General features: G+C 39.4%; 1 protein-coding gene across 7 annotated transcripts in view; it reads left to right on the forward strand.

Annotated features, from left to right (window-relative positions):
• AKAP13 (A-kinase anchoring protein 13) overlaps window positions 1–13,169 on the forward strand; it is a 521,925-nt gene that overhangs the window by 342,444 nt on the left and 166,312 nt on the right. For all 7 annotated transcript variants that reach the window (XM_053717637.1, XM_053717639.1, XM_053717640.1 and 4 more), the window contains one exon: window positions 10,903–11,030. In XM_053717637.1, the coding sequence (XP_053573612.1) occupies window positions 10,903–11,030 (128 nt within the window). The remainder of the gene's footprint in view (window positions 1–10,902; window positions 11,031–13,169) is intronic.

The raw sequence follows: 13,169 nt of genomic DNA on the forward strand, positions 1-13,169 counted from the left end.
TATTTCTAACAAGACTGTGTAATGCTGGAAGGCTGTCATTTCCCCTCATGGGGACCGGTAAGCCATTTTCTTAGTCTCAAACAGAATAAAGGGCTTAATATGGGCTATAAAACTGGTAGACACTTTTATGGGCAAAATCGATTGCTTTATTTGGGCATTTTATACATCTTATGTTTGAAATTCACACTTATAAACTTGGGGAATGTTTTTTAACGTCAGGCACTGAGTTAGACACCTTTCCAGTCAGGAAGGGCCTTCCCAGTTGTAGGCTGAGCCTCATTTTCGCGCCATTACTGCGCAGTTACTTTTGAGAGCAAGACATGCAGATTCATGTGTGTGGATCTGAAAGTAGTTGGAAAGGTTCCTAGAAGGCTTCATTTGGTATCGTATTCCCCCCTGGGTTTGGTAAAGTCGCAGCAAAGGCTGTAGCTGGGACTGTAGAGGGGTTAAAACTGTAACCGGCTCCGGTTTCTTTATTTTAAGGGTTAAAGCTCTGAAATTTGGTGTGCAATACTTTGAATGCTTTAAGACACTGTGGTCAAAATTTGGTAAATTTTGAACAAATCCTTCATACTTTTTCACATATACAGTAATAAAGTGTGCACTGTTTAAAATTTAAAGAGACAGTAACGTTTTTGTTTTAAAACCGTTTTAGTACTTTATTGACAAGTTTAAGCCTGTTTAACATGTCTGCACCTTCAGATAAGCTATGTTCTATATGTATGAAGATCAATGTGTCTCCCCCTTCAAAATTGTGTGATAATTGTGCCATAGCGTCCAAACAAAGTAAGGACAGTACTGCCACAGATAGTAAAGTTGCCCAAGATCATTCATCAGATGAAGGGAGTAGACATAGTTCTACATCATCTCCTTCTGTGTCTACACCAGTTTTGCCCACGCAGGAGGCCCCTAGTACTTCTAGCGCCAATGCTTATTACTATGCAACAATTGACGGCAGTAATGGATAACTCCATAGCAAATATTTTATCCAAAATGCCTGCATATCAGAGAAAGCGCGATTGCTCTGTTTTAAACACTGTAGAGCAGGAGGGTGCTGATGATAATTGCTCTGTTATACCCTCACACCAATCTGAAGGGGTCATGAGGGAGGTTTTGTCAGACGGGGAAATTTCAGATTCAGGTAGAATTTCTCAACAGGCTGAACCTGATGTTGTGACATTTAAATTTAAATTAGAGCATCTCCGCGCACTGCTTAAGGAGGTGTTGTCTACTCTGGATGATTGTGACAACCTGGTCATTCCAGAAAAATTATGCAAGATGGACAAGTTCATAGAGGTTCCGGTGCACCCCGACGCTTTTCCTATACCCAAGCGGGTGGCGGATATAGTAAATAAGGAGTGGGAGAAGCCCAGCATACCTTTTGTCCCCCCTCCTATATTTAAGAAATGATTTCCTATGGTCGACCCCAGAAAGGACTTATGGCAGACAGTCCCTAAGGTCAAGGGGGCAGTTTCTACTCTAAACAAGCGCACTACTATTCCTATCGAGGATAATTGTGCTTTCAAAGATCCTATGGATAAAAAATTGGAGGGTTTGCTTAAAAAGATTTTTGTACAGCAAGGTTACCTCCTGCAACCCATTTCGTGCATTGTTCCTGTCACTACAGCAGCGTGGTTCTGGTTCGAGGAACTAGAAAAGTCGCTCGGTAGAGAGACTCCGTATGAGGAGGTTATGGACAGAGTTCACGCACTCAAGTTGGCTAATTCTTTTATTTTAGATGCCGCTTTGCAATTAGCTAGATTAGCGGCGAAAAATTCAGGGTTTGCAATTGTGGCGCGCAGAGCGCTTTGGCTAAAATCTTGGTCAGCGGATGTATCTTCCAAGACAAAATTGCTTAATATCCCCTTCAAGGGTAAAACTCTCTTTGGGCCAGAATTGAAAGAGATTATCTCAGACATCACTGGGGGAAAGGGCCACGCCCTTCCACAAGATAGGCCTTTCAAAGCCAAGAATAAGTCTAATTTTCGTTCCTTTCGCAATTTCAGGAACGGACCGGCCTCCAACTCCGCATCCTCTAAACAAGAGGGTAATGCTTCACAAACCAAACCAGCCTGGAAACCGATGCAGGGCTGGAACAAGGGTAAGCAGGCCAAGAAACCTGCTGCTGCTAACAAAACAGCATGAAGGAGTAGCCCCCGATCCGGGACCGGATCTAGTAGGGGGCAGACTCTCTCTCTTTGCTCAGGCTTGGGCAAGAGATGTTCAGGATCCCTGGGCACTAGAAATAGTTTCTCAGGGTTATCTTCTGGAATTCAAGGTACTACCCCCAAGGGGAAGGTTCCACATGTCTCACTTATCCTCAAACCAAATAAAGAGACAGGCATTCTTACATTGTGTAGAAGACCTGTTAAAAATGGGAGTGATACACCCAGTTCCAACGGCGGAACAAGGAATGGGATTTTACTCAAATCTGTTTGTAGTTCCCAAAAAAGAGGGAACTTTCAGACCAATTCTGGATTTAAAGATCCTAAACAAATTTCTCAGAGTACCATCGTTCAAAATGGAAACCATTCGAACGATTCTACCTACAATCCAGGAAGGTCAATTTATGACTACTGTGGATCTAAAGGATGCGTATCTACATATTCCTATCCACAAAGATCATCATCAGTTCCTAAGGTTCGCCTTTCTGGACAAACATTACCAGTTTGTGGCCCTCCCATTCGGGTTAGCCACTGCTCCAAGGATTTTCACAAAGGTACTCGGGTCCCTTCTAGCGGTTCTAAGACCAAGGGGCATTGCAGTAGTACCTTACTTGGACGACATTCTAATACAAGCGTCGTCTCTTTCAAAGGCAAAGGCTCACACAGACATCGTTCTGGCCTTTCTCAGATCTCACGGATGGAAGGTGAGCATAGAAAAAAAGTTCCCTGTCTCCGTCGACAAGAGTTCCTTTCTTGGGAACAATAATAGATTCTTTAGAAATGAGGATTTTCCTGACAGAAGTCAGAAAGTCAAAACTTCTAAATGCTTGTCAAGTTCTTTATTCTATTCCACGTCCTTCCGTAGCTCAGTGCATGGAAGTGGTAGGATTGATGGTTGCAGCAATGGACATAGTTCCTTTTGCGCGAATTCATCTAAGACCATTACAACTGTGCATGCTGAAACAGTGGAATGGGGACTATACAGACTTGTCTCCAGTGATTCAAGTAGATCAGAAGACCAGAGACTCACTCCGTTGGTGGCTAACCCTGGACCACCTGTCCCAGGGAATGAGCTTCCGCAGACCAGAGTGGGTCATCGTCACGACCGACGCCAGTCTAGTGGGCTGGGGCGCGGTCTGGGAATCCCTGAAAGCTCAGGGACTATGGTCTCGGGAAGAGTCTCTTCTCCCGATAAACATTCTGGAACTGAGAGCGATATTCAATGCTCTCAGGGCTTGGCCTCAACTAGCAAAGGCCAGATTCATAAGATTCCAATCAGACAACATGACGACTGTTGCTTATATCAATCATCAGGGGGGAACAAGGAGTTCCCTGGCGATGAGAGAAGTGACCAAAATAATAAAATGGGCGGAGGATCACTCCTGCCACCTATCTGCGATCCACATCCCAGGAGTGGAAAACTGGGAGGCGGATTATCTGAGTCTCCACCCGGAGATCTTTGCCCAGTTAACTCAATTATGGGGCATTCCAGACATGGATCTGATGGCGTCTCGTCAGAACTTCAAGGTTCCTTGCTACGGGTCCAGATCCAGGGATCCCAAGGCGACTCTAGTGGATGCACTAGTAGCGCCTTGGACCTTCAACCTAGCTTATGTGTTTCCACCGTTTCCTCTCATTCCCAGGCTGGTAGCCAGGATCAAGCAGGAGAGGGCCTCGGTGATCTTGATAGCTCCTGCGTGGCCACACAGGACTTGGTATGCAGACCTGGTGAATATGTCATCGGTTCCACCATGGAAGCTACCTTTGAGACAGGATCTTCTTGTATAGGGTCCATTCGAAACATCCAAATCTAGTCTCCCTCCAGCTGACGGCTTGGAAATTGAACGCTTGATTCTATCAAGGCGTGGGTTTTCAGATTCCGTGATAGATACTTTGGTTCAGGCCAGAAAACCGGTAACTAGAAAAATTTACCATAAAATATGGAAAAGATATATCTGCTGGTGTGAATCCAAGGGATTCTTATGGAATAAGATCAAAATTCCTAAGATCCTTTCCTTTCTACAAGAAGGTTTGGATAAGGGATTATCAGCGAGTTCTCTAAAGGGACAGATTTCTGCTTTATCTGTCTTGTTACACAAACGACTGGCAGCTGTGCCAGATGTTCAAGCATTTGTTCAGGCTCTGGTTAGGATCAAGCCTGTTTACAGACCTTTGACTCCTCCCTGGAGTCTAAATCTAGTTCTTTCAGTTCTCCAAGGGGTTCCGTTTGAACCTTTACATTCCATAGATATTAAGTTGTTATCTTGGAAAGTTTAGTTTTTAGTTGCTATTTCTTCTGCTAGAAGAGTTTCTGAGTTATCTGCTCTGCAGTGTACTCCTCCCTATCTGGTGTTCCATTCAGATAAGGTTGTTTTGCGTACTAAGCCTGGTTTTCTTCCAAAGGTTGTTTCCAACAAAAATATTAACCAGGAGATAGTTGTACCTTCTTTGTGTCCGAATCCAGTTTCAAAGAAGGAACGTTTGTTACACAATTTAGATGTAGTCCGTGCTCTAAAATTCTATTTAGAAGCTACAAAAGAGTTCAGACAAACATCTTCTCTGTTTGTCGTTTATTCTGGTAAAAGGAGAGGTCAAAAAGCGACTTCTACCTCTCTTTCCTTTTGGCTTAAAAGCATCATCCGATTGGCTTACGAGACTGCCGGATGGCAGCCTCCTGAAAGAATCACAGCTCACTCTACTAGGGCTGCGGCTTCCACATGGGCCTTCAAGAACGAGGCTTCTGTTGATCAGATATGTAAGGCAGCGACTTGGTCTTCACTGCACACTTGTGCCAAATTTTTCAAATTTGATACTTTTGCTTCTTCGGAGGCTATTTTTGGGAGAAAGGTTTTGCAAGCCGTGGTGCCTTCTGTTTAGGTAACCTGATTTGCTCCCTCCCTTCATCCGTGTCCTAAAGCTTTGGTATTGGTTCCCACAAGTAAGGATGACGCCGTGGACCGGACACACCAATGTTGGAGAAAACAGAATTTATGCTTACCTGATAAATTACTTTCTCCAACGGTGTGTCCGGTCCACGGGCCGCCCTGGTTTTTTAATCAGGTTTGATGAATTATTTTCTCTAACTACAGTCACCATGGCACCCTATAGTTTCTCCTGTTTCTTTCCTCCTGTCCGTCGGTCGAATGACTGGGGTGGGCGGAGCCTAGGAGGGACTATATGGACAGCTTTTGCTGGGCTCTTTGCCATTTCCTGTTGGGGAAGAGATATTCCCACAAGTAAGGATGACGCCGTGGACCGGACACACCGTTGGAGAAAGTAATTTATCAGGTAAGCATAAATTCTGTTTTTCTTACAGGAGACCCACCGGTGCCTTGGTGATCCAATTCCTATTCGCACCCCATTGTACCCAGTGATAGAAACTGCCTCTTATACCAAAAAAACAAGCGGCACTGCCATTCTAATTCATAAAGACATTGCCTATGAGAATATACATACAGACTCAGACCCCCTGGGGCGATTCTTAATTATAGTCTGTAAATTAGACAGTAATTTATATACTCTAGCATTATACTATGGCCCAAACTCATCCTAAATTCGACACTTCAAAATATTTCTATATCGATTAGATAAGTTTAAACAAGGCCTCTTGCTTTTGGCTGGAGATCTGAATGTGGTTATTTACCCCCACCTTGATAAAAAGCTTCCCAAAAACAGACAAATAGACATAGCTACACTAGATACATCTATAAAATTCTATTCTTTACTAGCACAGGCAAATCTATATGATGTTTGGCGCTCCCTAAACTCTACTAGTAGAGATTATACCTACTACTCACAAGTACATAACTCATATTCCAAGATAGATTTTTGCCTATGCAATCCCTGGCTCTTAGATAAAATACAAAATTCAACAATCGGAGATGTCACTCAAAGTCCGGTATCTATGCAATTGTCCGGTTTATCAACATCTACTCCTAGACCACCATGGCGTCTGTTAGATTCTTTACTCTCTATTCCAGGAACAGTGGATACTCTGTCCGTGGAGATACAACAGTTTTTAGAGACTAATGATAGAGGAGATATTGATGACTTCCATCTGTGGGGAGCTTTAAAAGCCTATCTCAGGGGAATCTTTATCGGACTTCAGGCCCAAACTTGTAAAAGATCAACAGCCACATTGGCCCAACTTCATCAACAACTAAGATCCCTCACAACTGCACATAAAAATACATTAGATTCGAGTATTTTGCTACAAATTACCTCAATCTGTCAGAAACGTAGTCTTCTGGAAAACCAGAGAGTACAGGATAGACTTAGTGAAAATAAGCGCCTATTTTACTCAAAAGGTCCTCATTTTCGGCCAATTTCCCTTTTGAACCTAGATACAAAATTGTATGCAAAAATATTGGCAGGGCTCCTAAATAAAATTATACCATACCTGGTGAACCAAGACAAGAGGGGCTTCACCATGGGAAAACAGGGCCCAGACAATACGAGGAGACTGTTAAACATATTTCTTGAAGCCAATAATTTCTTGGGTCAATAATGTACAACAATATCTCTAGATGCAGAGAAAGCTTTTAACCAAGTTGACTGGCTCTATATGAGAGAAGTTCTTGCTCATTTTGGGTTCACACCCTCTATATGCACAAAGATTATGGCATTGTACACCTCACCCTCTGCGAGAGTGAGGGGTATTGGATTTCTCTCTCCACAAATTATTAAAATCACCAATGGCACCTGTCAAGGATGTCCTCTATCCCCATTGTTATTTGCGCTCATGACGGAGCCCCTGGCGGAGGCCATCAGAGAGGCATCAGATAAGAAATACAACTACATAACACAGTGCAGAAGGTAGCACTTTTCGCAGATGATCTTACTGTGTTGGTTTCAAACCCAATACAGTCACTTCCAAAATTGTTTTCCCTCTTGGGAGAGTTCTCAAAGATTAGTTTTTATAAACTCAATTTTACTAAAACAGAAGCCTTTATTCTAAACACATCAATGTCAAAATTCTTGAAACTGCAACATCAATACCCATTTGAATGGTACACAAATAAACTAAAACATCTAGGGGTAATTTTATCCCATGATATCCCAACTACTCTATTAGCTAATTTCGATACCTTGCTTTGCAAATGTAAAAAATATGTGACACGCTGGGACTCACCAAACTTGTCATGGGGGGGGCAGAATTGCTGCTTTTAAAATGAACTTTCTCCCAAAGTTAACTTATCTGTTCAGGAGTTTACCACTTCCTATACCTAAATCTATCATTACACAATTTCAGAAAATATGTAAGTAGTTTATATGGAGACAAAAACACCCTAGCGTAGCAATGAGAATTCTATCAATTCCGGTACAGGCTGGGGGTGTGGCAGCACCTAACCTTGCGGCGTACCATGAAGCCTTGCGCTTAGCGCATATATCGGCTTGGAGTGAAGCCTCATCTGATAGCAAATGGTCTGAAATTGAACAAGCATCGCTCCCTCAGGGGGTCTGCCTTAGATCTTATATGGATCCTGAAACATACGAAAGTTGCAGAAATATCCCGAAATGTCATAATATCTTCCAACCTCAAATCCTGGACAAAATCTGTCATGGGAAAGGGATAGCACCACATCCCTCACCAATCCACCCGGTATCAGGATTGCTTCCATCCAAATTTGTATTAAAAACATAAAAGACTTATTCTCAGTGAATAAGATATTATATGTAATTCACTTTCCGAACCAGTTTTCCCCATCACCCATGCTGAAGTTTGAATTTTTCAGACTGAAAAACTTCCTAAAATCCTGGGACTTTTTGTCCACACCACTTTGACAACCAACTAATTGGGAAAAACGTTGGACATTGTGCATTTCTACACTGAAAATGTTTTCATTAGCCTATGCTGATATCCTTCAATCCCCTTTTTTTCTCCAAAACCTCTAATCCGAAACTGGGAACAAGTCCTACATTTTGAGACTCCGGAAGAGGTATGGAGGGCTGCGATCCTTCTAACTAAAAGTACAATACACTGCACCACACATTACAAGCTTTTCTTTAAGATCCTGACACAGTGGCATTATACTCCCTTACGTATGTTTCAAATATCTAATTCTATCTCTTATTTATGCTGGAGAGGATGCGGCAGAGTATATGTACCCCTCTACATATGTGGTGGGAATGCCTTAAACTTCAACGTGTCTGGTCAAGATCCTTCTATTGCTGTACCAGCCTAGTGCTTGAGAGTGTAAACTGACCTCAAGCGGCACTTTTTCACCTGATTCCTAACAAATTGCCTAGATATGTCTTAAATTTGGTTGTGTATATTTTCATGGCGGTCAAATTAACAATCGCCAGGGCGTGGCACCAACCTAAGGGTCCAAGGTGGGGTAAGGTCTTGTCAACAATAGCCTATTTGGAGTCGATGGAGAGTGTAGTATTTGCCACCAACAATAATATTTCCACCCATTGTATGTGCTGGGAAGCCTGGCGAAAATGTCTGGGGGGGGGGGGGGGATCAGGGAATGGCTAGTGGGTCTTCTGTAGTATCAAATACCCCCGATACATATCAAACATAAAATATACATTTTTTAACATCTACATTATAACAGAAAAATAAGTACCCCTTGAGTTAATGGTAATTTACTCCTTCATGCCCCCCCCCTTTTTTATCCCTCTCCTTCCCTTCCCTTTCTCCTCATTCTCTCCATACCTTTCTTCGCTCCGCATTTAACCTTTTCACTCCAAACATTCCTACAAGCTCACTTAGCAACACTACAAGGTATTGCCATCAACCATTTTCATTATTGACCTTCTAGTCTCTGTTACTTCTTATGCTGCTTATATTGTGTTGCAAGACATGTTAAACAATGTTATTTACATAGATATGAAGAACAAAAACCAACTCAATGTATAAAAGATTGTTGTAAGCAATTTTTATTTCCAGATCATCAAATATTCAGTAAAACTATGAACTGGTACATCGCATAAGAAAAAGGAACACTGATGCTCTAATAAATCATAAATCCAAGGATATAAATGTACAAAAGGCAATATACCCTTAAAGGGACACTGTACCCAAATTTTTTCTTTTGTGATTCAGATAGAGCATTTTTAATCAACTTTCTAATTTACTTCTATTATCAATTTTTCTTCGTTCTCTTGATATCTTTATTTGAAAAAGAAGGCATCTAAGCTGAGGAGCCAGCAAATTTGTGGTTCAGAACCATGGACAGCAATTGTTTATTGGTGCTGCCCAATCAGCAAGGACAACCCAGGTTGTTCACCAAAAATGGGCCGGCATCTAAACTTAAATTCTTGCTTTTCAAATAAACATACCAAGAGAATGAAGAAAATTTGATAATAGGAGTACATTAGAAAGTTGCTTCAAATTGCATGCTCTATCTGAATCACAAAAGAAAAAATTTGGGTACAGTGTCCCTTCAAAGTTCAGTTCAGTGATTGTCGATCTGTGTATTTCTTATTTCGCATTGTTTTATTCTCCTCTTGTAAACTGGTGGTATATTCAGCTATCCACACTAATTGATTACCTGTTTTGTATTATTTGAAAAACCCAATAAAAATTATTAAAAAGAGAGATAATCCCATATTCTAGTATGGAGTATATACGCTTCCAGTATGCTCAAAACTTATTTAATTTGTAGAGCCAAATTCAATAGAGCTTTTTCTTGCCTTAATTGTACATTTCCTTGTTTGTGAATCACATTTTGTGTTTACTGTTTTACTCTGTTATATGGCAGTCTTCGAATCAGGATTATTTTGTCATTGCCGGCATTGAGAGAAATCACAAAATCTATGGGAATTTTTTTAGACCTTGTATGTAGGAATCTCTGCTTCACATAAAGAGCACTACATAGCAGCATAAATATTCCTCAAGATCAAATTGTTGTTTCTAAATATTTTTTAAGGGCCTCGCCGTAACAACGAGACTTCTTAGATCACCTCACCTTGGTGCTGAGGTTTTGAATATTAGGCCTTAAGTAATCAGAAACCATAAACTGTGCGCTGCAACATTGTAGAATGATTTCTCTCTCCAGTCACAAAGTACAGACTTCATAATTACATTGCAACCAATTTTGATAAAAGAATATTACTTTTAATTTAAAAAGTGACTTGATGGGACAGTACGGATATTATATTGTATACTAGTTTTGTACAATTCTTTTTTTTTCTTTTTTTATAATTAACTGACTTTATTCTAGTTTTGTACAATTTAATTACACATGTGTGTGCTTTGTGTTTATTTTTTTTACAAAAAGGAGATTGTTCCTGTAAGTCATAGTATTTGCTTCCATTTACCGTATGGCTCATTATTGTCATGAACATTTTGGTACTGCCTTGTGAAATTTCCATGGGAGTGTCAACTAATATTATTTCCAGACAGTTTTTCTGGCTTTTACGTTGGAGGACTTCTCCTGTAACTGTTTGCTTTTAATGTGTCTAGCTGTATTATTTGGCTACAGATCTCATACATGTGAAAAATTATAGTTTGGATGTTCCTGTTTAATTGAGAGCTCTTTTTAAAATAATATATTCCTTCCTTTCTCATTTTCCATTTCTAAGTGACCAAAATGCTATTATATAAACATACAGATAATAGTTTTAATGAATACATGTTTATCAAATCCATTAGTTTAAACATATTGACTATGAGTGTACTACCTATTCAATGTTTCAGAAACTGAGAGATTTTTCGATTTTGAAAATTAAATTTGTGATTAGTTGATGCCATACACAAAAAAATATGTATTTTATTATATTCTTGCAGTGTGTGAAAGATTTTTGGACCATGGACTGGATATTGAAAGCTCATCTCAGCGAACCCTTAAGAGGGGTTCTGCAAGTGATACAGATTTATTGTCCTCTGAAGCCATGGATGAAATTACATTTGCCAAGGTGAGGCGCATTCCATTTTATTTATTTTATTATTATTTATTTGTAATGACACACTATCTGCTTTAGTATTACTCTGCTTATAGGGATATGGAACTTTAGTTACAAAAAAAAAGTTAAATCAAAGTAAACAAGGAAAGTAAAAAAGTAACAGATTTTGTTATAAAACAGAAACAGCAGACAACTTATTTATTTTCTTGCAAAATGAACACTTAGAAATTCTCAATGTAACTAATGCCTGTAGGGTGATAAAGGGTGCTAATATTATTGAACATAAAGGACCAGTCAACGCAGTAGATTTGCATAATCAACAAATGTAAGATAACAAGACAATGCAATAGCACTTAGTTGAACTTCAAATGAGTAGTAGATTTTTTTTCTGACAATTTTATGTTATGTCTTTTTCCACTCCCCCTGTACCATGTGACAGCCATCAGCCAATGACAAATCCATACATGTACCATGTGACAGCCATCAGCCATTCACAAATGCACACACACTTATTCTTGCACATGCTCAGTAGGAGCTGGTGACTCAAAAAGTTTAAATATAAAAAGACTGCACATTTTGTTAATGAAAGTAAATTGGAAAGTTGTTTAAAATGGCATGCTCTATCTGAATAATGAAAGTTTAGTTTTGATTGAGTATCCCTTTAAGTTCTACTGTTGCTTCTTGTCACATGATCTTTGCAGCACAATTTCTCTACTGAGCATGGACTAGAAACTTACTGGATCTAGTACAATGAGTCTCCTAGCCTTTCCTAGTCTTAGCTCCTCCTTTGCCTTTCTCTAGACCACAAACCCCTTTTGAGGCTGTAACAGGACGTAATGGACCCTGCACAGATTATGTTTTAAAAACAAAAAAAGAAATAAAAGTTAAAATCCTTTTAAAATGATGAATACATATTGCATTGAGTTCTATTAAGTATTATCCACTGCTTAGTTCTTTCTTACTACAACAATGAAACAGACGGTTTTATATCCCTTCAAGTATTAATGCTATTTTAAAATCATTAACAGATGGTTTTAAGTAAAACCTTTTTTTTATAAAGCCTTTTGAGCTCCTTCTCTTCCCTCTGGGCATATTCTGCCTTTCCTGATGTTTTTAAATTCATAAATAGCCAAGTTAACAGCTATTGAGATAGAGAACATAGGAAGAAGATTGTCCTGATAATGTTTGAAGTAACAGATGAACTTTTGAAACCTACACACAATATCATGTTTCAGGGTGGGCTTTTGTATGTTATCATTTAAAAATAAAAAATATACCATAAGCATTATAAACCATCCCATTTTCTCATGATATTTTACTCTTATTATCATTATGCTTATACATTATTTAAGAAGCACCAGCATATTATGCAGTGCTCTATAGGATTGCAGTAAATATATTGTGAGAAAAAAAAATATGTATTGCCCCACTGATGAAAATGGAGTCAGGTGTCGGTCTGTCCATGTGGGAAGTTGCAGTCTGCCATATTTTTCCATCTCCAGGTCCTCCAAAATTCCAAACAGACCAAATTTAGGATTACCCTGGATGAGAACAGGTTGGATAACCACAAATAATTAGTAGCTTTTATTTACATTGGGAAACCTTGGTCTAGGTGTTAATGTATGAGTCTTCCCTTAAAAATTAAAGGGACAGTCTAGTATAAATTAAACTTTCATTATTCAGATAGGACTTTTAATTTTAATCATCTTTCCAATTTACTTTTATCATCAAATTTGCTTTTTCTCTTTGTATTCTTAGTTTAAACTAAACATAGGTAGGCTCATATGCTAATTTCTAAGCCTTTGAGGGCTGCCTCTTATCACATGCTTTTTAAATCTCTTTTCAACACAAAGAGACAGAAAGTACACGTGGGCCATATAGATAACACTATGTTCAGGCACAGGGGGTTATTTAAGATCTAGCATAAAACAATGCTAAATTTAAGACAATAGATAATAAACGGTCACAGTCATGTGATCAAGGGGCTGGAAGAAGGTTCCTAGATACAAGGTAATCACAGAGGTAAAAAGTATATTAATATAACTATGTTGGTTATGCAAAACTGGGGAATGGGTAATAAAGGGATTATCTATCTTTTAAAACAATAACAATTCTATGGTAGACTGTCCCTTTAAACGTACATAATTTTGT

Source organism: Bombina bombina, chromosome 6, assembly GCF_027579735.1.
Source record: "Bombina bombina isolate aBomBom1 chromosome 6, aBomBom1.pri, whole genome shotgun sequence".
Classification (NCBI taxonomy): domain Eukaryota; kingdom Metazoa; phylum Chordata; class Amphibia; order Anura; family Bombinatoridae; genus Bombina; species Bombina bombina.